General features: G+C 44.8%; 2 protein-coding genes across 5 annotated transcripts; one reads left to right on the top strand and one right to left on the bottom strand.

Annotated features, from left to right (window-relative positions):
• Positions 1-4,034: 4,034 nt before the first annotated feature.
• LOC136524570 (KH domain-containing protein At4g18375-like) lies at positions 4,035-11,816 on the bottom strand. 2 transcript variants are annotated; one of them, XM_066517891.1, is made up of 8 exons: positions 11,625-11,816; positions 7,340-7,985; positions 6,546-6,965; positions 6,219-6,464; positions 5,351-6,106; positions 4,912-4,967; positions 4,731-4,824; positions 4,035-4,566 (listed from the first exon to the last, which is right to left on the bottom strand). In XM_066517891.1, exons 2-8 carry the CDS (start codon positions 7,961-7,963, stop codon positions 4,375-4,377), a joined length of 2,388 nt encoding a protein of 795 aa, XP_066373988.1. In that variant the 5' UTR covers positions 7,964-7,985; positions 11,625-11,816; the 3' UTR covers positions 4,035-4,374. The 2 variants fall into 2 exon arrangements, with proteins under 2 accessions (XP_066373988.1, XP_066373992.1); XM_066517895.1 differs by having other exon boundaries at positions 4,731-4,821.
• Positions 11,817-15,459: 3,643 nt separating this feature from the next.
• On the top strand, positions 15,460-19,844 carry LOC136524542 (katanin p80 WD40 repeat-containing subunit B1 homolog KTN80.4-like). 3 transcript variants are annotated; one of them, XM_066517876.1, is made up of 12 exons: positions 15,460-15,821; positions 15,902-15,963; positions 16,621-16,751; positions 16,854-16,971; positions 17,073-17,299; positions 17,489-17,591; positions 17,780-17,850; positions 18,617-18,640; positions 18,786-18,860; positions 18,935-19,078; positions 19,158-19,281; positions 19,426-19,844. In XM_066517876.1, the coding sequence occupies exons 1-12, from the start codon at positions 15,628-15,630 to the stop codon at positions 19,683-19,685; spliced, it is 1,533 nt and encodes a 510-aa protein (XP_066373973.1). In that variant the 5' UTR covers positions 15,460-15,627; the 3' UTR covers positions 19,686-19,844. The 3 variants fall into 3 exon arrangements, with proteins under 3 accessions (XP_066373973.1, XP_066373970.1, XP_066373978.1); XM_066517873.1 differs by having other exon boundaries at positions 16,621-16,766; XM_066517881.1 differs by lacking the exon at positions 15,902-15,963 and having other exon boundaries at positions 15,460-15,680; positions 16,621-16,766.
• The last annotated feature ends 5,890 nt before the right edge of the window (positions 19,845-25,734 follow it).

The following is a 25,734-nucleotide window of genomic DNA, read 5'->3' as shown; positions in this document are numbered from 1 at the left end:
AGTAATAAAAACTGACAATAGGAGGTATCAATATCTCAAATGACTCCGGCAACGCCTCCCATTTAGTAGCTTATAAAATGTATGTATATTCAGTCTGTTTGCTAGGCCGTATTCGACTTATAAGTCATGGCTAGCCAACGAACAGTTTTTTTTTTCTCTTACACAAAATCAGTCAACAATACTTTCAGTCATGGCTTATAAGCTAAACAAGCCCAAACGAACAGGGCGATTGTCCACGTACATAACAGTCGTCTCTCAAAAGTAATGAGTGTTATGCCTCCTTTTCACCATGGCGGCGGCGTCGACGCCGGCGGAGTGGCCTGCTGCTCCACTGCTACAGCAGACGCCTTGCAGCCCCACCATGAGGCACCAGGACGCGCACCAGCACAACACTATAGCATCGCGAAACACTGTGCAACCGGACTTTAGTCACATGTTGTGAATCCTAGGACGGCCAGACCGACTTAAATAGTCCAGGTCAAGGACACGTAGTAACCTTCGGTTAACCGTTTTACGGACGAAAGCGCAAGTGGGTAGGTGGGCCCACCCCTCGGCAGAGTGGGCCCGTGCCGGGCATGGGGCATTATAAAATGGTATCAGGGCCAACTCTCGCGGTTTCACGGACATATAGCTCAGGAGCTCGAACAGGTTGCGCATAGCTCTGCAAGAGCATGACACTTGGGCCGGGGAGCTGGGAATATGGACGTGGGCCAAGAGAGTCGATCCTGAGCATTTGTCCCGAATAGGATAAGCCAGTCTAGCATTCGATGAGGACGTCGAATCCTAAGGGGAGGTGATGGTAACATCATGTCTAAATGGGCCGAATTCCGGTTGGGCCGAGGCACTGTAACTGCGCGCGTGGGCTGTGGTTCGCTGTAGCTGCTGGGCACTGTAGCGCTGAGGTGGGCTGGGCAAAAAACGGGTACTGTTGCAGTGAAGCACTGTTTCTCAGTCACTGTTCACGCGTGTAACCAGACTTTAGTCCCAAACTGTGAATTCGGCCCGACCAACTTAAATAGCCAGGCCAAGGATATGTAGTAATCTTCGGTTAACCGTTTTGCGCTAAGCGAAGATGAAAGCGCAAGCGGGTTGCTATGTAGATGAGGCCCACCCCTCGGCATAGTGGGCCTGGGGCGTTATAATAAGGCGTCGCCGCGGCAAAGGCCAGGCCACCCGTCGCGGACGTCGCCGTTGGAGGAGGCTGCCGTCGTGCTGGAAGCGGGCACTGGAATACTTCGGGGCCGGCCACTGGCGGAGCCAAGGGTACAAACTTTTTTATAATATATATAGAGTTTAATAGTCTATATTTATGCTAAAAGAATATAATAAATAACATCTTGTTATATATGTCTACTAATATATCCTCTGGACAACAAAATTGAATATAATACAATTACATAAATATTTTGATTTATCTAAATTTGTTTGTCTACCATGTTAGGACATATATATCTATTGAAATTTTTGGTTCTACTAGAATACTTATGTTGCATTATACTTTACTAGCAAATATGCTCGTGTGTTGCAATGGGAGAAAATCAAAATTTGTATCTTCACTTAGTTACTAAAGATATGTAATTATGCATTTAACCCATCAGCAATGAAGCAATAATTAAATTAGAACATTGACCTTGTATGAAAGTGGGATTTAGAATAATGCCAACCAAATTAGCAAATTCCTTCCATCGTGCAAAATAAGTAGAGATATATATGAACATATTTAATTACCCATGAAATAGCGGAAAAGCTCAGTGGAAAAAAGGAATCCCTGTAGGCAACCCGCCTTGCTCGCTAGGGCATTGTATCTTTTGCACATGTCCGGTATGTTACTTTAACGAGTTTGTGGAACAACTGTGATTTAGGTTTAGTAATAAGGACTATCAATAGTTCGGAGGTTGCCTTAATAAAATGTAGTCCACATACCAAAGGCAATTTTTTTGCCCTTAAGGGCATGTGCTCCCTGCACATCCACATTGGGTTCGCATTAAAATGTGTACACACATTATAAGACAGATTAGCATTGAGATGTGTGAACGGCTGAGTGCGTAAAGGCACGTGTCCCTAAGGGTACATTTTAACTTTCCCTCCACATAGACCACATTCGGCTTGCTGAAATTTGGTTGAAATTGGCTGAAAACACTGTTCTGGTCGAAATATTGTGAGAGAAAATAATGTTCCAGCTAAAAAAAATCGAACAAGTTGGATATAGGGTAAACCGAACGGGGTCATACAGAACAATCGTCTCAATCTCTAAAAAATCATGAGCATGTTCACAATGTTATGCCTCCTTTTCAGCATGAGGGAGGCTGTCACAGCCAATCAACAATACGCGTCGCATAATCTGCACCAGAGGTCTTACTAGTAGGTCTAGGTGGGGCATCCCATCCAAAACACGACTACTGGACACACGTAGTCTGTTCGTTTGGTCGTATTTGACTTATAAGCCATGGCTTATCAGTCAACGAACAATATTTTTCTCTCACATCAAACCGGCCAACAATACTTTCAGTCATGGCTTATAAGCCAAACTAGTCCCAAACAAACAGGCGTTGCTCAGCTCAACTTCATTGTTGAGCATCAGCTTATTTCCTGTAAATTTCGACTTGGCACGGATGCTCGTATTTTCCTGGATTTATTTCAGAATTTAACGGCGATATGTTTTCAGTGGTAGACGATGTCCGCGTCGACAGTGAGACGCCTATGGTAACTTCGTGAATCTCGTGATCTGTCGGCTCAGTTCTTCGGGGGTGGTCATAGAGGTAGAGTTGACTACCCACCACGATCGAAACAAAACAATTGCCGATTTCCTTTACACTGCAATAGTTGGCACTGCATTCCAATCCCATTTACATTACCCGCTCACAAAGCCGAACCAAACAACACCTAAATACAAATATTGTTTCTTCCCTTAGGTGTTTATTATTACAAAAAGAGGTTATCTTTTATTTCCAAACTTTATATTAGAACATATTAGAGTCATGTAGAATTTCAATATTTGTACTATTCAAACCTTGTATATTCAAATACGTTATAATTCCATAAAATTCAAATATTTCAACACGTTCATATCTATTTTCTCTTATTGTCTAGCATTCAAATATTTGAACATATTTTTAATCAAATACATGAAATGTTTCTAGCATACAGTATGATCTTCACATATTACATTTGAAACTCTGGAAACAATCTACAAGACATACAATGTGATCTGTACACATAAGATTCAAACTTTTCAAACATATCGCAGCCTGGTTTGAAATATGCATGACTGATTCATGCTAGGATCTATCTAGAAGACATACATGACTGATTCATGCTAGCTAAATCCTGGTTTGAAATATGCATGACTGATTCATGCTACAAAGAAAACACTTCAATGGGATATAATATAGCAGCCTTACAATAGCCCATCAATAGCCCACCATGATACAAAATTTGATGCACACGAGCGAAATTTACAAGATCCCCCTGATGTCATTGAGTAGTTCAAAAAATGTCGATCCGACACCCTGAGACAGTAGCCACCGGTACCAACGAAAAATTTGGGATTCTTTTTTTTTTTGGCCCAATTCTACAGGTAAAACAAAATGGATTTTGATATTTCTAAAACTTCCGTTTCAAACTGTAAGCCGTTTTAGCTTTTCTAGATCCATAAGTTTTAATATATATATATATATATATATATATATATATATATATACACACACGATAATTGTATTACTATAACCCATAGGGATATTTACCATAACGTTATAGTAAACCGCTTAGTAAAAAGTTACTATAATCTCATAAATTAACATAGTAATTATCGTAACTCAAAGTGGCTACAGAATAAGTTATTTTTGTAACAGCTACAGGGTAGTGTGTGTGTGTGTATATATATATATATATATATATATATATATATATATATATATATATATATATATATATATATATATATATATATATATCAAAAAATTATGCACCTATAGAAAAGCTAAAATGCCTTTACAATCTGAATTTTGAAATTTTTTAAACATACTCTATCCGTTCCAAATTAAGTCATTTTGACTTTTCTAGATTCATAAGTTTTAATATGTATCTAGACAGCCGTTATAACAACAGGGCTCATACATTCAGAATCAAATATACGGCTAGAGACAGCTTGTTACTAAGTATTTCATCAGAGAGAAAAAATATTATTTGTCCTAAGGCATATAATATAAGTTATCTTGAATTAAAAAAAAAAAGTAATCTTGCTTGCACGGTCAATGTCAACAGCCATCCAATCCAAGCTTCCATCAACATCACCGAGATATCTCCAGCTATCTCCAGCCACATGACGAACCCTGCTGACTCTGTTTTCCTCTGCCACGACCATGACACCAGAAGCTATCCCCAGCTTGGGTAAAGTGGCATGCGAGAAGAATGGGGTTGCTGCTGCATGCTCCGGCTGTTCGCGCTAATAAAGCCCTGCAGGAGGCTCTGCGCAGCTTTTGCTTGGTCCAGTGTGCCCTGGATCTCCACCACAGACTCGGAAGAACCATCATGAGTCTCATCTAGCCTCAGTCTTGCACCAGAAATCTGGGGTCAAGTAGAACATTAATGAGAAAATCAATATTTATATATCATAAGAGGACGCATTTCATATAGCAGTGCCCATGGAAGAGAAAAACTAATCATAACTGAGGATGCATTTCATATAGCAGTGCCCATGGAGTAAAAGGCATAATAACTTCATTCTATACCTGACGGATCTCTGCTAGATTGACCCCGCCAACACCGACAATAGACTCCAAAGAACTATTTGGAATCCTCAGTTCAATAGTGCTCGAGAACCTTCTGCCAAAGGAAGGTACTTTCAATGAAATTTGTACAGGTAAAATTAAAATTATGTTTAGGAAGGAAGTAAGGCCTCCAAAGTCATACCCGGTAGCACTTGTCAGTCCTCTGTAATCCTCGCGTCCATGAATTTGTCCAGCAGCCTGTGCAATGATAAAATTTAAATATATACAGAACTTGAGATTTTCTGATAGGCATAAACAATATCAAGAAAAATCGGTTGAAAGTTGAAACCAAGAGTGGCAGACTACATCCCAGCAGCCAAATATATATTGAACCAAGTTGCAAGTGACAACAGATGAGAAGAGTAGCACCACTGTGACCACATTATAGGGTGAACATTGCTGCCACAGAAGTGACACCTAAGACAGCAACATATAATTTTTTCCCCAATATTCAGGAGTACTACCTAATTACGGAACAGAACAGGGACAATGGAACAGTCATGTGTAAAGTCTCAAGCTTCTAATGAAAATTTTAGGTGATGGCCATTTGCAAAAGAGGGAAGCTCGCGTCAAAGATGTACCTCGGTATAGTCATAAGCATCTGAATTTCCATCTCTTGTGATGCCTAATTGCTGTGTACCCCTACTAGAGTAGCTATCAGCAGGCACATGGTCACGATAGGAACGATGAGACGCACCAGGACTGAAAGCCGAGGGAAGTTCTCTAGTAGGAAAGCGTGTGTGTGCTGCATATCTCTCATAAGCAGCTGATGGGGCATTACTAGTAAACATAGGGCTTCCACTAGGATATTCTCTTTTAGAAAAGTAGTCTACAGGATATGCATCAGAAGGATCACGAGGTGCACTTTCGTTTGGCCTTCCATATGGTATAGTACTGGAAGGTTGTCCATATGGTGGATCGTTGGTAGGCCTTCCATATGGATCATTAGCAGGTCTTCCATATGGTGGATTGTTGGCAGGTCTTCCATATGGTGGATCGTTGGCAGGTCTTCCATATGGTGGATCGTTGGTAGGTCTTCCAAATGGTGGAACAACGGCAGGCCTTCCATATGGTCGATCATTGGTAGGTCTTCCAAATGGTGGATCAATGGCAGGCCTTCCATACAGTGGATCATTGGCAGGCCTTCGATACGGTGGATCATTGGCAGGCCCTCCATATAGTGTCGATTTTCTGCTAGGCATATCAACAGGAGGATCATCGAAAGGGGCAAAAGGTGGAGGATTATTGGCAGTACTTGTATCTCTCAAAGTCCTAGTTCTAAGCCTCGAAGCAATCTCTGTGAGGGCTCCTCTTGCAATAGCTGGAGGCCCAGCAACCTGAAAGCTTGGAACAAATGTACAGGTACAACGGAAGTTAACAAATTAAAGGTCCAGATAATAAAAACATACAGAAATATGTTAATGTAGCTGTTATCAAATATTAAGTCACCTGCACAAGTTCATCATCAAAAGACAAGTATTTTGGTTTATCTGCCTTCGAGTAAACTCGAATTTCAGCCCCAGTTCGTCTTCTCATTTCAGTAATCACCTTCCCACCTTCCCCAAGAATACAGCCAACTTTGCTTGATGGTACAACAAGCCTTGTACTTGAATGGCGCTTCTCAGAGGGTGCACTTACTTTATCATGGAGCAAAATGAGTGCCTCAATTGCTGGGGATATTGGTTCAGCTGGTATCTGGATGAATAAAAAGGAGATAAAATTGTGAGTATTGGTACTAGAAAGTGATTGGCAACTCAAAACAAGCTGCATTGTTACCTCCTTAGACGAAACAATGATCAGCCTTTCTCCAGAAGCATCTTTGTCAATCTCTTGAACTTTGATGCGAGCACCAGTCTGCTGCTCTACTCGCCTAACATTAGCCCCACTTTTCCCAATAATTGAACCAATGAGCTCAGAAGCACACAGAATTCTGATAGAAAACTCTTCAGTTTCAGCAACATGATATTGCAGTCCACTTCTATATGGATCAAGCAGGGGTATTGGAGGTGGATGGTCACTATGCAGGTGCGGCAACATTGGATTTTCATGTTGTAGTGGTGTTGGAGACTCGCATTTCCTTTGTGCGCTTGCATCTATTATTTCTTCAAGAGGTCTATTTTCCTTACGAGGATGCTGATGGAGACGAGTAGATATTTCATATAGAGCTTTTCTTACAAGAGAAGGTGCTCCAGATATCTGAAATATCATGACAACAATATGATATATGATACCCATGTACTGATGTCCAAAAGTGAAACTACATGACAAAGACACAAATTTCTAGATACGAGAACATCATGACACAAAATTCCATCGTTTTGTTAATTAAATTAATTGATAGGGAAAATCAAGTTATCGAATCCATGTGAAACTAGACAGGTAGAAGTAGAACAATAATTGATATGTCCACAGCGAATTGTTTATTTCCAGAAAAAATAATACATGAACAATTGATTGCTAATCCAAGTATAAGGAAACAGTATATGAGGCCACAGGAACCAATGGAAGCAAAAGGCATTACCAAGCCGAATAAGACAATAAAGGAGTTTCTACTACTAATACAGCCTTACCTGCACCAGTTCATCACTTTTAAGGGCACACTGGGGAAGGTTTTCAGATGGCAAGACACGGATCCCAGCACCAGTATCACTTCGTAGTTGTTGTATAATGGAGCCACCTTTTCCTAGAAGGCAGCCAACTTGATTGCCTTGAACCAAAATTCGAGCAATCACATCATCAGCACTTTCAGACTTTTCATCATGGGCGACTCCATCATGAATTTCATCAGCCACAATCTTATCATGTATCTTCAATAAGGCATCTTGGGCAAAGCAATGGGGTTTCATGTTCCCTAAGCCATCACTAAATTTAGTTTCAGCTGCTTCATCAGCCAGTTCAGGTTGATTTTGGTAATTGAAGATGATAATTACTCTCTCCTCTGCACCAGGAATGGAATCGGCAACCCTTATCTTGGCTTTAGTTTCCTCTCTGAGGGCCTTAACAACGTCACCACCTCTTCCCAAGACACTGCCTATCTTTTTTACTGGGCACAATACCCTGTAGATGGTTTCAATTGGCTCTGAGGACATAGATGTGTCATCATGCCTAGAGTTTAGCCGTTTCCTCTTTCCGTCCTCAGAATTGGAATGGGTCCTCTTTTTGGAGTTACTTCTTCTAGACTTGCCATAATCCATCAAAATCAATCTTGCAGTTCCCCTTCATCCACATAAAGAATAATCCATCAGCGTAAACAAACTGATAAGATACTGATAACGAGGTCATTATACAAAGATGAAAGGATGCTGCATTCACACATGCCTCTAGCAGCATCCCCAATGACGACACATACAGCCTTGTAGGTTATGCGCGTATAGCTGCTGCTAAATGTTCATGTTGCTATTTTGTACTACAGAACACTAGCATAGGCAATTTTAAGTTCAACGACAGGTGTTGGCTGTTGACCATGTACAGATCAAGGCATCCTGGTGATCAAAAGTCGCATGGATTCAGGATACAGTTACTCACTGTTTGCTTTTAAAATATATAAGTACATTCAAGAAGAGCTCCATATTATTGATTCCCTTTAAAACAAAAATAATGCCCATGCATAACATGGTTCCTTTGGACTCCAAAGTCTCCCGCCATAACTCCAGTTTCTGATTCAAGCCGGACAGGAGTGAATCAGAAACTGGAGTTATGGCGGGAGACTTTGGAGTCCAAAGGTTTTAGACTCAGTAGAATTAAAACTGAGTATATGAGATGTGACTTCGGCACTACTACTCGGGAGGGGAAAGATATTAGTTTGGAAGGTCAAGTAGTGCCTAGGAAGGATACCTTTCGATATTTAGGATCAATGCTATAGAGAGACGGGGATATTGATGAAGATGTTAGCCATAGAATCAAAGCAGGGTGGATGAAGTGGCGCCAACCATCTGGTGTCCTATGTGACAAAAGGGTACCACAGAAGCTAAAAGGCAAGTTTTATAGGACGGCGATTAGACCTGCTATGTTGTATGGTGCAGAATGTTGGCCTACGAAAAGACGACATGTTCAACAGATAAGTGTCGCGGAAATGCGTATGTTGCGTTGGATTTGCGGTCATACAAGAGGGATCGAGTTCGGAACGATGATATACGTGATAGATTAGGGGTAGCACCAATTGAAGAAAAGCTTGTCCAACACCGGTTGAGATGATTTGGACATGTCCAACGGAAACCTCCAGAGGCACCGGTGCGTAGTGGAATCCTAAGCCAGGATAGTAACGTGAAGAGAGGCAGAGGAAGACCGAAGTTGACTTGGGTAGAGGCAATAAAAGGAGACTTGAAAGGATGGAATATACCCAAAGACTTAACCTTAGATAGGAGTGCTTGGAAAACAGCTATTCACATGCCTGAACCTTGATTGCTTCTGTTGGGTTTCAACTCTAGCCTACCCCAACTTGTTTGGGACTTAAAGGCTTTGTTGTTATTGTTGTTGTATAACATGGTTCCTTTTCTAGAAGAATTATAGTGAATAACAATTTGTGCATGGAGTATGAAAAATCTGAAGTCTTCTGGCAACTGAAATCCAGCCTAAGAGAAAGTCAAAGTACAATTTTTTATGTTCAATTTTCCAGAATTGCTGATATAATGCCAGTATGTGCTGAAAGGGAACATCATATAAAGTACCATGCCTAATTTAAATAAATAATGAAAACATTGTAAAAAATAGACAGGGGACAAAGCAGGATAAATGGTTTGACAAAAATTGCTAAATGAACGTCTTAGATGAAATGGAATAAAAACTCAATTGAGGCACATTATCACTAACATTTCATTATAAGCAAAAGGCTTCCTAGCATATGCAAGTATGCAACTCCATAAAATAACCTCTGAAATAGATTAGCTTGTGCCCATAAAAGATGAGCAATGACTTCACAAGCACACCTCATCAGCTACCAACTACGTGCAATGGCAAATTCTTAACTGCTCATCTACAATTCTACTAGCATGTATAAAAAAAAGTAATCAAACACTCACATAAGCATATTTCGTAAGGGCAATCATTAAGGGCACTTCAGTAAGTGTATAAAATAACACAGCAACACAATTCTGCTGCAGCACATTTTAACTGCACAGATTCAGCAGACTCAATTTATGTTCAGCCAATAAAACATGAAAGATCCCAAATTGAGCATGCTGGACATGAACCTTCGGGCCAGGGCATTTGCACAGATGATTTGAGCTGCAGCCTGAAGCATTACACCCTATGGTCGTTTTTATTCATCATCTGGACCAGAGGAGCTAGTTCAACTACCGAAGATGATTCTTATCAGAATGACAAACCGGCTGTAGTACAAGGCAGGAATTCAACTCAACCCCTACTTTTCAAATAAACTCACTACAGCCTAAAAGATCCACTAGCCCCAAACTGGATGAGTTAAAGTACCTATACTGGGAAAAGAGGACATTTGTTTCTTTTTAGAGGACCGGCACAAAAGATGTGGATATAGTGGCAACTTGCATTGATTCTGTAACATAACCTCCACAATAACTTGGTTTCATATCAAAAAATGGTGAGTAATGACGTGGAAATCACACCACATCAGGGCGTTACCTATAAGGTAAAAAGAAAGAAACAATTTTCCAAATGCACATCCTGATCCTGTTGCAGCTCTAGCAAGGTTCCAAAAGGCGCTAAGCGGTTTTTACACACATACATATATTACCTTAAAGTACCTTATTAAGTAAAAGAAAAAATAGGAGACTTGTGGACCTAAAGTTTGAAGAAAGGCCCATCAAAAGAGCCCAGCCCACCTTATCCACCTACACTTTATCCCTTCACCCAGCTGCACACCCAACCGCACACCTTATCCCTTCGCCTCCTCCCACCCAGCCGCACACCCCGCATCTCTCTCTCTCTCTCTCCCGCATCTCTCTCTCTCTCTCCCGCATCTCTCCTCTCAGTCAGCCCCCGCCCGCCGCCGGTTCCTCTCCCTCTCCGGCACCTCTCTCTGTCTGCACCCACCGCCCCCGAACTCGCACGCGCCTGCCGTTCCGCCCGATGCTGCTCCTCCCCCACCGGTGACCTCCGCCGGATGTCAGCGTCGCCTGCACGCTCCCTGCCTTGGGTGCAGCTGCGCGCATACCGCCGCCGGCGGCTGGCGCTGCCTAGGGTACTGCCTACCCCCCTAGGCAAGGCTGTACCCCTCCACCCAGCGCAGAGGCGCGCCTAGGCGAGCGCGGAACAGCGCCTTTTTGAACACTGAGCTCTAGTAGCAATTTTTTGAAAATAGCAAGCACTCAAATAAAATACCACATAAGGCAAGTCATTTAGAGCACTTGAGCACGTGCACAAAAGATCTCAGTAATTCTGACCATAAATAAAACACCACATAAGGCAAGTCATTTTGAGCACCTGAGCACGTCACTAACACAGGAAAGATACAGTTTGACTTCCCATTTTTCAGGTCACAATAGCATTCAAGATCAAATTTTTAACTGCCCAGATTTCATCACCCACGTCATGCTCAATCAATAGCACAAGAAAGATGTCAAGCTGAGCACACTGCACGCGAACCCACTTGCAGAGGGTATTTAGACGTGATTAGTATAAGTTCATGAGAATTCAACTGAACCACCAAACCTTTAGGAAACCGATCTCGCTACGGATAAAAAGAACACCCTACTCCGCTAAACTGATCGAAGAACATGGGTGTACAAATCGACACCCAATAAATTTAGCAGAAAACTAGGCATAGTACATGTATACACTTGTAATTAGAACAGATCCGGTTACAAACATCCAAATAGATTAAGTTAGGGTTCGGGTGCTCGGTTTCGCACAGCAGGAAGGGACGAGAAGGGGTGCGCATACCTGCTGGGTGCTCGTCGCCGGCGAAGGGACCGACGAAGACCTAGGGTCCTAGCGTAGGCGGTGGCGGCGGCGGCGGTCGCCCAGCTGTCGCCTCGAGAGAAAGCGCGCGCGGGCACACGGGGTGAACGGGAGAGCGAAAGGCAGAGGGGGTGAACGGACGGAGTGTCGGAGTCCGTGGCGGCTCCTGCTTGAGGCCTGAGGGAATCGTGGTCCGCTGACGGACCCCAGATGGGATCTCGGACACCCCACCAAAGGCCCAGCACAAGGATCAGGCCTAGGAACACTGCAACAGCCGATCCTAAAAAAAAAACTGCAACAGCCCATATCACGATGACGAGGAAAGAACTAGCCCGTTTTCTTTGTCTTTTTATATTTATTTTCTATTTTTTTTCAAGTAAAAGTTCAGCAGTTCGGGGTCGATTTATTTTATTTAATCGACATTTTAAATTAATATTTAAAAACGATTCTATAAAAATCAGATTTAACATTTTTTTTGCCGGCAAAATAATGTTATCCGCTATTCGCCTAAACGGTCTTTTATAGCCAGGTTAAAACGCTAAATGGTGGCACGAAGTTTCTGTTTAGACGGACGTGTCTACCATCTAAATAGCCATTTTGTTCGATATAGATCCGTTTACCCTGAATAATGGCTAAATGGCCATCGACCGACTGTTCACCGTTCTTCAGTTTTCCCGTTTAGAATAACACTAGTAGTTGTCACGCGAGTTGTATTTCTCTCATTCAGATAACATGCTAGTAAACTGGGTATAAATTTAATCATAGAATTATCTGAATGAGATATCTTAAAATTACATGCTATAAATTTTATCTTAAACACATAAATATTTCATTTTACTATGTAAATTTGTCATTTAATATAAGTATCGGATGCAGAAAGTGACCGACAAGTAAATATTTATAGTTTTGTCGTACATTGTGATCGGAGGTGGCCTAGCACTCAATGACACAGGGTTTATACTGGTTCAGGCAACATACCCTGCGTCCAGTTTGAGTCGGTCGGTGACTTTATTCCTGAACCTAGGTACTCGAAGTTTGCAGTGAGGTTACAAACGAGAAGAAAAAAGATGAGGTGTACAAGAGGTCCGATCGCCTCCGGTCGGAAGGGCCAAGAGCGACAGGGGCTCCGCTATGCGCTAAGTGTTCAAGCGAGTGCTTGAGGTCCGAATCTAGCAGTTCTGTGGTTGTGAGCTAGTGAGCTTGGTCGATCTAATGAACCTGGAATCACTTGTATGAACTTGAATCAACTGAGTCTCTTGGGAGAGAGCGCATCCCCTTTTTATAGATGAAGGGGATAGCTCTACAAGTGAGAGGGAGAGAGTACATGTGCTTCTAAACCTTGTTGCCCACGGCAGCAGGTATAGGATGATGGTAGGCGGCCACAACACTGTTGGATGTCGGATGCATGTGGAAGGTTACATCGTCTTGTTTCGGGTATGGTAGATGTCGGTACCTGCATATACTGTTGATGCCCAGAGGCATGCGAGGAGTTTCACCATGTTCACTCAGTACGGTAAATTCCGGCGCCCACAACATTGTCGATGCCCAGAGGCATGTGGGGGGCCTTACCGTATGGGAGTTAATGGCACCCACAATACTGTAGGTAAAAAGTCGGCGCCTACAACACTGTTCATGTCAGGGCGGTTGCAGAGTATTTTTCCTGCAGGTGTACAGGGTACGGTCCCTGGTATCATGGTTTGACTTGTGCGCCTTGCCTTTCTTTCTCCGTTTGTTTCCTAGTCCTTTCCGGGTGGGCGTCCCCGGTCGGTTGGTCCTAGTTGGCTCTGGTTGCGCCAGTCGGAGAAGAGCGGTGAGCAGGACTTCTGCGTACCCGGTCGGAGACGTGGGGTCGGAATCGGAAGTAGTGCTTTGGCCAGGCCTTTCGATCGGAGCTGTCCGGAGATGGCTGGAGTCGGAGCGAGCGCTCCGGTCGGAGAGGTGGGCCGGAGTCGGAAAACAGGTGCCGCTCCTCCTTGGCCAGACCTTCCGGTCGGTGATTAGATCGTCCCTTCTGGCCTATTGTCCAGATACTTGGGTCGGTCCATGAGTCGCTCGCTGTTTGCTTGGGCCGAGCTTTTTATTGGGAAACCGATCCGCGAGAGACCCCGGATTTATGAACCCGACAATAAAACTAGTGGGTTTTGAAACCACTAAATAACTTATAAGTATCTCAAAATTTACAGCACGTAGTCTTATGCATGTCAATAAGATATAACATTTATATCACATAGAACAACATTTTGAGTTTCGTAGGATTTTAAAATTTTTAGTAATTTTATTTGATTGAATGAGAAGAAATGCAACGAAAGGGTCCGGTTGACACGGCAGTCGGTTGCTGTCATGGCACTCTGGTTGCGCATGACAGATGTCTCATCAGCACACCAAAACGTTTTTTTTATCGCGTCACGTGGACTAGCACGATTACAAAAGTTAGATCTAAAAACCTTTTAGGCAGGTTAATTTTAAAATATTGATTTTTAGGAAAAAAAAACTTTAAGGTCATAGTTCAATATGTCTAGATGGGAAATCTTTCGACATAAATAATAAAGATATATGGAATATATTTTCAACTTTGTACTTTCATTTGCACTAATATTTAGCTTTTTCTAACACCTTCTCTCAACAAAAAGGATTAAGAAAAAGGCGTAAAATGTAGCTAAAGTGGTTATATTTTTTAACACCTCTCAAGGAAAAAGATAATAAAGGCGTGAAAGTAGAGTTATATTTTCTTGTTGTTTCTTTAAAAAATAATTTATGGTGGAAACTAGACACGTGGGATGAATTTCAAGATTTGACTTGATTACTTTTATTTTTTAGGTTTTATTTTGGGATTTTACAATGCTATTTTTCAGTGTTAATCAATATTAATTCCAAAATTTGTCGGTTTAGTCTTTTCCAAAGTGCTCATAGAGTTTCAATGTTTGGTGACATGCATTGATGATGAGACGAGTATGATGACTTCGCTAATCTTAATATTTGTCAGTTTAATCTTTTAGAAATACAGATTTATAGGGTCGAGTAGTGGAGTGTGTACATATATGAGCGTCTATAGGTATAATTCACAAGATAATAAAAGCAAATAAATATGATATCTTCACAAGAAATAGAAGATATATTTTACATTACATGCATATAAAATAATTGTTGTTGTCTCAAAGTTCACTACAATCCTCTTAGAAAAATTCTTACTCCCTCCATTCTAGAAAAAAAAATACAATTCTCAATTTTGAGGAATCAATTGATTTGAATTTGGGTCAAAATTATATAAAAAGTACTAACATTTATGTTACAAATAAGTATCATTAAAATAATATAGAATATGTTTTGAAGACATAAATCTTAATACTGTTTATTATAAATTTGGTTAAACTTAAGCTAGTTTAATCGACACTAACTCTATAATTTTTTTTTGAGACGGATGGAGTACCTACACATTGTTTCATGTCTTCATGACTTTTCACTTTTATAAAGCTCTAGCATAAAAAAATTAAGCAAAATTATTACTTGCATACTGCTTCTTGGCTTTTCACTTTTATAATTATATAATATATTTTGAAGACATAAATGTTAATACTATTTAATATAAATTTGATCAAACTTATTATTATATTTTTTGAGACTGATGGAGTACCTACACATTATTGTTTCATGTCTTCGAGACTTTTCACTTTTAATAATAAGGTTCTAGCATAAAAATATTAAGAAACATTCTTACTTGCATATTGCTTCATGGCTTTTCACTTCAGGATTAAAAAAAAACTGAAAAATGGCGTGTGAAACAAGAGGCCGCGAACGAAGACGGAAGCCAGGTATTACTTGCTGTGCTTCCTTCCTCAACGTTCCTTTTCCCCTCACCCTCGTCCCACTCCACCTAACAATTGGGCGAAGTTTTAGCGCCAGCTAAGCGGCTGCGGATCGGAGAATCCTGATAGCACCCTGGAAATCCAAAACCCTCTCGCCCCCGCAGCGGGAGCCCAAGCTTTGAATGACGGCGGCCGTTGCAGTTGCAGATGGCCACCACGCACGCGTACAAGCTTCGTATCCCGTGAATTACCGGTTTGGGGATTTTGAATTGGAACTTGAAGTCAGATTGCTCTTGCTTGCTTTGTTTGAGCTGGTGCAGTTAAGTTGGGTTGGGTTGGGGTTGGATTCACCCGCGATGATCGAATTCGATTCCAGGTTCTGACATTACTGTTCATGTTGGCTTCATCCTTGCCATCTGGTCTTGTGAGCCTGTGATTGAGTGGAGTGCAGTGCAGGAGTTGCGTTCCCACCAAGGAACGTATTCAGGACCATCCGAGTCGTCTTGCTACTTGTGTAGGTGGGGATATAATGAAATTTTAGTGCCGCAAAGTTTCACACCTGGAATATTATAGCTTCCTGCCTGAAATCAAACTAAATTTGGTGGTCTGGATTAACTCAAGACAGGAGAATAGTTCTATTGTTTGCCAGGAATCGTGACTTCCATGCTATGCAGCTTATCATTTGTTTGGTAGGTTGTATCAATTGCTGTTAATAGGGCCACACTGTAGTTAGGGAGATCTATACAAGATGTTCAATCCTCAATATCATACGTGTTAATTCCTTTGACCGAGAACTTTAACTTCACCCTAAGTAGTTTGTTTCATCGGGAATGTAGTTGCTACCATATGGATAGTGCAGCTGCTGGTATGAACTTAGTGCTATGCCAAAAATTGGTATCATTTCGATAATTGCAATGATGAACATGCATGCTGATGATATGAACACTTAAGTATTCTACTCTGGATTTTCAGTCAATATTTTTTCCTTGTGGAAGTTTGTGTTTAGTTCCTTCTGAAAAAATGAATTATGAAATAAACTTTAAACATGCTGGGATAGGTTCGTGGTAGTCGAAAACATTCTGTTATAGCTTTGGATATCATGCTGGGATAAGACTTTAATTCTCTTGTTGTAGTATGCAACCTTCAATATGTCTTGTTTCCTTGACACTGATCAGAGGAGTTTGTCGCGCATGCTTCGAATGTCAATTGTGCCAAGTTTGGGAGGCGAACATCAAGGATCCTCATCACTGGCGGCGAGGATCTGAAGGTCAATCTTTGGGCTGTAGGGCAACCCAGTGCCCTCCTGGTAATTTCCTATAGGGTATCCCGCTGGTTTACGTGTAATGTCATTCTTGCTTTTTTTGGCAATCAGTTATCTACTTCAAGTGATTTTCATTGTACATTGCAGAGCCTATCAGGCTTTACAAGTCCAGTTGAGTCAGTAAGCTTTGACTCTTCTGAAGTTACTATAGGTGCTGGTGCAGCAAGTGGAACGATAAAAATATGGAATATTGAGGAGGCGAAAGGTATTAACCAGTGTTGACACTCAACAGTGCATTGAAAACATGAACTGCAACTGTGTCATGCAATAATCTCAGTTTCTATTGACGATTTGCACAATGTGCAGTTGTTCGAACTTTCACTGGGCACAGATCAAATTGTGCATCTCTTGATTTCCATCCTTTTGGAGAATTCTTAGCCTCTGGATCTTCAGACACAAACATGAAAATATGGGATACTCGAAAGAAGAGATGCATCCACACATACAAGGGTCATACCCGACAAATTAATGTGCTTAAATTTACTCCTGACGGTCGATGGATTGTTTCTGGTGGGGCTGATAACTCAGTGAAGGTAAAATTTTGAGCATGTCCGTTAATTATAATGCAAAATATTCGAAGATCATAGCACCCAAAATTTAAGGTGTCTTACAAATTACAACATGGCTGTTGTCAACGAGATGGACAATCTCGTACTATCACTAATTAAAACTTTACCTCATATTTCCTGATCACTGAAATTTTGTTTAAAATATCTTTCTAGGTCTGGGATTTGACGGCTGGAAAACTCATGCATGACTTTCGTCTTCATGAAGGTCCAGTCAACTGCTTAGATGCTCACCCCCATGAGTTTTTATTGGCTACAGGTTAGATTACAGGTCCTATATACTCACACAGTAATGAATTTTTCCTGGGATGTTAAATTTTCTAAAATAAATTTTCTTTTATTTTTATTGCGGACTTATTAGTCCCTCTCCGTCATGCTTCTTATTTGTACATCACCTGGAGATCTAAGTAACATATTCCATGCTGTCCTTTTCAAAAACCTTTGCAGGTTCAGTTGATAAGACTCTTAAATTTTGGGACCTTGAGACTTTTGAGTTGATTGGTTCTTCTGGACCTGAGGTACATATCTATTTATAACGACTCACAAAATGAATCATTCATGCCCCAAGTTGAAACTATTCTATGTTCAAAATCTGAATCAATATAGCTCTTGAACCCAAGGTTATATAGTGATCTGGAAAAAAGCTATTTTTTGAGAAGGCTACAATTTTAAAAAGTTGTATTTAAGCATTATATGATTTGATCATATGCTTGAATTAAATGAAATGTATTCGAACTAAGATCCACCATTATGAGTTTTTTTTTAATGATTTTTCCAACCTTAGTCTGTTTGCCACTCTGCCCAAGTATGATCCATCGCAAGGATTCAAGGAACACATAAAGGCAGCATGAAGTAGCAGTTTTTATTTATCTATGTGATCATGAAATAGTACCAATGACCAAACGAATTTTACCAATATAATGCAGCATCTCAGACCAAAGATTGCACCATATGAAAAACTTTCTTAGTGAAATACTGAAATAGCTATTATTGAGCATGTGTAACATAATACTTTGTTTGTGAAACAACTTGTCAAGTTTGAGGTTTTGTAAAATAGGTATACTGGTAGGCAGTTATTTGACTCTTCTGTAGACTGTTGGCACTCTAAAAATAGGTATATTGGTATGCACTTTTTTTACTCTTCTTTAGATTGTTGCAAACCAGATAGTGGCACATATATCTGCTGTATTTCAATTTGATGAAGAAGAATCTAATGTTACTGTCCATTCTCTAACATGTTTTTCTTTTTCTTGGATATAATTAAGCTTTTCTTGCTTAATGCAGAACAGCCGGGAATACCTTGAGCCGGTATGGTTTCTGATCACTAATTTCTTCACATCATCCTATGCCTGGAATTTCTGTGTGGAAATGGATGACAGGCTTTCTGTAAATAAAGCACATGATCTGTAATCAGATAACCAATTGCTTAATGGTAACTGTCCTCAATTTTCAGGCTAGTGTAATTCGTTCTATGAAATTCAATAGTGATGGTAAAACATTTTTTTGTGGATTACATGAAAGCTTAAAGGTACATATCCAACTGATTATTTCATTCTCCAGGAAATAATAGTGGAACAAAGGTCATTATCTTTTTGCTTGTAGGTTCTTTCCTGGGAACCCATCATATGTCATGATGTGGTTGATGTAGGCTGGTCCAAATTAGCAGATCTAACTGTAGACGAAGGGAAACTTCTTGGTTGCTCATATAACCAAAATTGTGTCAGTGTGTGGGTTGTGGATTTGATGGTATGACGTGTTATGCATAATTTACTATGTTATCAATTGAGTTGTTTCTTTATGACATGTTACATACATAAATTTTCAGATAAATGAGCCTTATGTTGATAGTAGTGCTGGACCACGCATAAATGGAAGTGTAAATAGGCTAATTGAATCAGATGATAGCATGTCATCAGTGTTTGGAAGGCTATCAAGTTCCAGAAGCCCAGGTACTGAAAGCAGCAAACACTTTTCTTATGAGATCTCTTCGTTATCTCTGCACTCTAAAACCAGATATGTTTTTGTACTTTTTGAAACATCCAATGAAATTGGATCGGATACTCTGCTTGGACGCTCAATGTCTGCTTCAAAAGAAATTCCTGTCTCAACTTCTGCATCAACGAAGGGATTGTCAAAGCCACCTGGAAAAAGGGATCTCCAGCTCACAAGATCTGTTTCTACACCTCTTCTTTCTCCTAGAGTTAGATTGAACCCAAATTTCATTGACAGAGGGAAGAATCAGCCAGCTGCTGCTGTACCATTACCAGAACCAATAGTCCGCTTTAACGTGAATCTCTCTTCAGATGCTGGAATGTTGTCTCACAGTTACAAGCATCGGCAAGTAAATTTGTAGTAACACGCGTTAGGCTCGGATGGTGCGCTAAAGGACACAAGATTTATACTGGTTCGGGCCGAAAGTCCCTACGTCCAATTTGTTGTTGCTCGTGTTATTAGCACCATGAACGGTTTGTAGTAAGGGGTACAAACGATCGAGAGAGGGACTGGTCCCAAGTCTCTGATGGAAGGGTTGAAGGGAGGTCAAGAGGTTCGAAGCAACTTGACTGTGTGTATCTGTGTGTCGTATTGTTCGGTCTCAAGAGTCCGTCCTTTTGATGGAGAAAACACATCTCCTTTTATAGATGAAGGGGCTGACTTTACAAGGATGAGGGCTCTACCTTATTCTTGTGGCTCACGTCTACCCAATCCTCCTTCATTCTAATGAGTGCGAAGGAAGATAAGTGCCTACAATACTGTTGATGTCTCTGTAGAATGTTAGGTTGATCACAGAACGTTGCCCTGCGCAGGGTATGGGCTGTAGTACAGTGGTTTTGACTTATTAGCCTCCCCTAGCCTTGCTCCACACGCCTTCTGGTTCTTGTGAGTCTTCGTCGGAGGGACGAGGGGTCGGGATCCGGCGTAATGCCGTGGTCAAGGCCTTCTGACTTGGCGGACCTGAGGGGTCGGGAAGCGGGCGCCGCTCCCTTGGGTCCATAGCGTGGTGACGAAAAATCCATCGTTCGTGGAGATAGCAAATCCTTTTCTGGAGCGTAGCGGTTGTCGTATATCTTCGTCGGGTTCCGTGTCCCAGGGCTGAAGGCGGCGCCTACAACTCTACAGGGCGAGGAGCACGCACCTGTACAACCTTTCGGGCTCTGCGACGCCCGGAAGGGTCTAAAGCACCTGTCCTGTCATCCCCTAACAGTACTTTTCCTGCCAGGGCGTAGGGTATGGTCCTTGGAGCCATGGTTGACCCGAACGTCTTGTCTTGCCCCGTACTTATCATCTTGAGGGAATGGGGAGAAGTTGTCAGGTAAGATGAATCCAATCTTTAGATATGGAGCAGGGTGAGACTCGTTCCTTGCCGTCGGGCGAAACGGAGACCAATTCCTATCTCTCGGGCGAGACCGACCTCGCCCCTCCGGGGTCGGGCGAGGCGGAATCTATCCCTCAGCCCTCGGGCGAGACCGAGCCCGCCCTAAAGGCGTCGGGCGAGACAGAGTTTATCTCTCGGCCCTCGGGCGAGACCGAGCCTGTCCCAAAGGCGTCGGGTGAGACGGAGATTAACCCTGAGCCCTCGGGCGAGGCAGAGTTTATCTCACAAAGGCGTCGAGCGAGGCGGAACCAAACTCCTGTCACTCGAACAAGGGATGAAACGGTGCCTTTATGCGTCCAGAAGTTTTTCACCTTCAGTGGTTATTGGTTCCACCTTCTAGGGTACCCCGGTATTAGGTCCCCGACAGTAGCCCCCGAGCCTCTAGGTGATTCGAGTAGAACCGCCTGGAGGGTGTTTTTTATGACTTCGTCGAAGTTACTTTGCCAGAGGGTGCGCGCGAGCGCACCCGATGGGTGTAGCCCCTGAGCCCCCGGGTGATTCGAGTAGAGTCGCCTGGGGGGTTGTATCGGTCCCTTCGCGGGTAAGGCTGAAGGACTTAGTTTTTTGTCAACCGGATGTTTTTCCGAGCGGGTCGTGGCATCCCGTTCGCTAGGAACTGATTCAGGGCTAACCTAACTGGTGCTTCTGCCCTTGATTTCGGATCGTTCGCGGATCCTTCCTTAGTTGGGCCGGCCGCCGAGCTTCTGGGCCCTAGGTGGGCCAAAGAGAAAAGAAAAGGCCTTCGTGGCTTACGTTTCCTAGGTGGGTAGAGAGTCTAGATTCGCCTGGGGATGGTGAATCGTCCGCTGAGATTTTTGGGGTGAGAGGATAGGGACTACGGGTGCGTGTCCCGCGACGTGACGCGGTGGCGCGCGTGGCAGGCCCGGAGATCGAGGCGGATGGTTGCTCTTCTTGCGTCCGTCGTCCCCTATAAAACCACGGGGTTTGCCCCCAAGGTTCCGTATTTCACTCCCCTGCCTTTGCGTTCTGAAACATCCACCGCCAATCGTCCCAGCCTCCTGCGCCCGCATCACCACCGTCGACCGGCTTGCGTTTGTGTTGCAGCCGCCGTCAAGCTTGCGCTTGCCCTTCTCCCTAATTGATTTAATGGAGTTGTGGGGCAGATCTAGCATCACCTCCCGACGTCTAGAGGGCCTCATCCGCCGTGGCCTTCTCCGCCCACTGTCTACCGTCTAGGAGTGGCTGCTACCTGGCGACGAGGGTGAGCCGGTGCCACCTGAAGGGTATGTTGTCTCTTTTGCCATCTTCCATGAGCGGGGATTCGGGGTACCTGCGCATAGATTCCTTCGGGGGCTGCTGGATTACTATGAGGTAGAGCTGCAGCATTTAACTCCCAATGGGATTCAACACATGGCAGCGTTTGTTGCCCTATGCGAGGGTTTCCTGGGGATCGATCTCCATTTTGATCTGTGGTGGTATTTCTTTAACATTAGTTTGTCGAAGAGGAAGATTGGGGGGAAAGATGTGAACGCGCCGATGGGATGTGCCAGCATTCATCTGCGCCATACCCGGTCGAGGGGTTACCCATACATGCATCTGGCGACATCCAACAAGGGATGACACTCGCAGTGGTTTTATGTTAGGGATGATGTGAGTGCCACCCTATCGAAGTACACTGGACGTCTTATTGTGGACGTTCCGGAGTCGTGGGGCTGGGGCGTCCAGTCCAAAGACAAGAAACACATCTCCGACCTTCTTTCCGCCCTCCAAGCCCTGAAGGATCGGGGTGTAAAGGGGACGGGGATTGTCGGCGCCTACCACGCGAGGAGGGTGGCGCCATTGATGGCGCGTGTGCTTCCCCTGCATCAGATGATGCCCGGGATATCGTTCGAGGGGACGGTGCTCGTTGACGAGGCGCTCCCTTTCTCGGAAGTGGCGCAGCGCATTAAGGAGGCGACGGAGCCGACGAAGGATTCCGTAGGCAAGGTCCTCGACATTGTGTATCCGGTGCCCGGACACCCCCCAATGCGGCCAGAGCCTGGATTCTTTGAATTCGTAAGCCCTCTTCTTCCCTTGCTCTTTTCTTTTTCCTGGATCTCCATTTTTTAACACTTGCTTTGTGACGTTGGGACCAGCCGAGGGGGCTAGTCTTCAAGGACAGTCCGGTTCTGCTGCCGAAGGACAAGGTCGTGGCGGCGGCGAATCGACTCGCGGCCGAGCGGGACAAGAAAGCAAGGGAGGAGATGAAGAAGGCGAAATGACTGAAGCAGGAGGCACGGGATCGGGGAGAGGACGTGAGCAGTGAGGACGACGACGATGACGATGATGATGACGACGACGACAAGGTAGCCGTCGACGTGGATTGGGGCGTCCTGGAGGACGAGGACATGCTGACAAGTGGCCACCCATCCGTGCAGGGGCCCTTCCCTTTCCACGCGGAGGGAAGTGAATCGATGAGGTCGGTGGAGGTCGACGAGTCCGCCGCTTCGCACGGCGTGCCGGCCGAGGACCGGTGGACAGGGGAGGGCGGGCTTGCTGCCGCCAACCCCGAGGCGACGATGGAGCGGAGCGGCTCTGGTGCTGCACCCCGTGAGACGATGGAGGGGGGCAGCTCCGGTGCCGCGCTCGACGAGACAATGGAGGGGAGCGGCTCCGGTGCCGCGCCCCGTGAGACGATGGAGGGGCGGCTCTGGTGCCACGCCCGACGAGACGATGGAGGGGAGCGGCTCTGGTGCTGCGCCCGATGAGGTGAACCCCCCTGCCCCAGAGCAGGGGGCAGGCTCAAAACGGTCCCGCCCAGATGAGTCGGGGCAGGGATCTGGGGATCCATCCCCAAAACGCTTCCGCCGACCGAGAACGTCAACGTAAGCTGCTGATTCCCCTATTTTCATCCTTTTTCCATTTCTATTTTGACTTAATGGTTATTACCTTTGTGCAGGTTCTTGCGGATGGGTCACCCCCTGGGGCTGGCGCCCAAGAAGAGTCTCGCCATTCAAGCGGGACAGACGGCGTCGCCTGGAGTCACCCCCGTTTCGGGCAGGAGTGGTGCTGACGTCGGGGCCGCGTTGGCCGACCCGACGGCGCCCGTGGTGGCTCCCATGCCCGCGGAGGTTACTAAGCGAGCGGCCTCCTCCATGGTGGATGTGGAACAGCCGGCCGAGGGCCGCATACCGCCGGTGGAGGTGGTCATGACCGCGCCAAGCCAGGATCAGCCGGGTGCGGTCGTGGTGGCGCCCGAGGGCGTAGTGCAATCCGCGCCACCAGGGGCCCAGGTGGATCCGCCCGTGGCGCTCGAAGCGGCCCAGACGGAGGAGGGTCCAGCCGGAGGGTCCTCGAGTGCGGCGGTGGTGCCGCACAGGGTCAGGAGGGAGCCGCCCCGGCCCCTTTGTCGGGAGGAAGCCGCTCCCCCGCACGGGGGGAGCCGCCACTTCAGTGGATGGCCACCCAGGACCCGACGTCAGCTCTGTTCTCGCTCAATGATCATTCTGAGAGCATGGAGCGGGAGGGTCTTGACATCAGAATTTCGACCATGCTGGAGGCCCTGGACCAGGCCAGAGGAGCCCTGCGTGAAATTGTCGTTCCTACTACCCAGGTATTCGCTTGATTTTCTTCCTTCTCTGCATGTTTTTGTGTTTTCGCATTTCTGATTCCAGTCTTCTTCCTCTTCAGGTTCTTGTTGCTTGTAGCTGGAATAAATCCCGATTCCTCCGCGAGCAGAAGGCGGAGTGGGATCGCCTTTCCGAGGAGGCCCGGCTACGAGCAGACATGGTCGCACAGCTTGCTACTGCCCAGGAGCGGGAGGCCTAGGCGCGTCAAGACGCGGAGGAGGCCCACGGGATGTTCGAGGATTTGTCGGCGAGGTCCAAGCTGGATGGGGAGGAGATCGCCAGGCTCCAAAAGGAGCGAGACGAGCTGCTGCAGAGGAATGCCACGGCCAATGAGAAGGTCGGCGAAGTCCTGAAGGAGCTAGAGATGGAGCGGGACCTCCGGCGGAAGGCCGAGAGTAGGGCCATGGCCCTCCAGCAGAAGGTGGACGAGGACGTCGAGGTGGTCCGCTCTCTCCGGGCAGAGCTCGGTGACGCGGTGAACTAAAGGTTGAGCGCTGAAAACGTCTCCGTCAAGCTGGAAAAAGAGGCTGCCTATGCACGAAGGGCCCTTCAGGTTGAGAGCGATGAGCACGATCTTCTGCAAGCTGCGGTCGGGGTGGTCCTTAATGCCCTGAATGTGACGGAGCCGGTGGAGACCAGCCCGCTCGCGGCTCATGTCGCAGGTATCACGGCTTGGGTGGGCCAGCTTGAGGAGAGTGCCTTTCACGCCGGGATCACCCAGGCCTTCACCGTCGTCCATGCTCATTACGAGAAGGAAATCAACCTGAAGGTGATGAGCGAAGGCTTCCCGTCCACCTATGAGGATGAAGAGCTGGAGGAAATGGAGGAGATGGTTGCTCCCCTTGCGAAAAACCTGGCAGACAATCTGAAAGAGATGGTTCTCCCTCCGCGGGAGTAATTAGTCGAACAATTTTGAGAACAACTTATATGTAATATGTGGACAAGTGTCGGTATTTTTCGAGTCTGGACGCGGTTTCGTGATTTTGCGTCGTAATTTCGTTTTGTTTGATTTTTTGCGATCTTACCAATCTGTTCCCCTAAATTATGCCGCTGGTCATGATGCGAGGAGATTGTTTCGAAAGAAAGAAAGGAGGTAGCCGTACCTTAACCAGCCCCCGAGTAAGGTCCGACCCCCTGCATTTGCTGGGGTCGGGGGTTACTGGAGATCGGAACTGTGGTTTTGGTGACAGGGTCGACGAAGTCCATGGATGACATCGCAATATTCCTCGCCCTGTCTTCCAACAGAAATCCCCAACTGGGGATTCTATGGGCTCAGCAAGGTGGGGCCTTCGAACCTGTGTCCCTGTATTGATTGGCTCGAGCCCCCGAGCCTTGTTAGGGTCTGATAGGGGTCGGCCGTTATTTGCGTGTTACCCTGTCTTCGGTTTTTGCAATCGGAGGGGCTGAGTGAACGACACTTGCCTCGACGGCTCGAGTATCGCGCTCAACGAGCTCACTAA

Source organism: Miscanthus floridulus, chromosome 2 (genome assembly GCF_019320115.1).
Source record: "Miscanthus floridulus cultivar M001 chromosome 2, ASM1932011v1, whole genome shotgun sequence".
Taxonomy (NCBI): domain Eukaryota; kingdom Viridiplantae; phylum Streptophyta; class Magnoliopsida; order Poales; family Poaceae; genus Miscanthus; species Miscanthus floridulus.
Note: the sequence above shows the minus strand (reverse complement) of the source record. Positions and strands in the feature narration are given on the sequence as shown.

Bases quoted from the DNA above. Each gene is read 5' to 3' on its own strand.
- LOC136524542 (XM_066517873.1), top strand. From the start codon at position 15,628: ATGACGGCGGCCGTTGCAGTTGCAGATGGCCACCACGCACGCGTACAA. The intron at 15,822-15,901 runs GTTCTGACATTA...AGTGCAGTGCAG, and splicing joins ATGATCGAATTCGATTCCAG to GAGTTGCGTTCCCACCAAGG. The intron at 16,767-16,853 runs GTATCCCGCTGG...TGTACATTGCAG, and splicing joins TCCTGGTAATTTCCTATAGG to AGCCTATCAGGCTTTACAAG.
- LOC136524570 (XM_066517891.1), bottom strand. From the start codon at position 7,963: ATGGATTATGGCAAGTCTAGAAGAAGTAACTCCAAAAAGAGGACCCAT. The intron at 6,107-6,218 runs GTGACTTAATAT...CCAAGCTTTCAG, and splicing joins TTGATGATGAACTTGTGCAG to GTTGCTGGGCCTCCAGCTAT. The intron at 4,567-4,730 runs GTATAGAATGAA...ACTTGACCCCAG, and splicing joins ATCTAGCAGAGATCCGTCAG to ATTTCTGGTGCAAGACTGAG.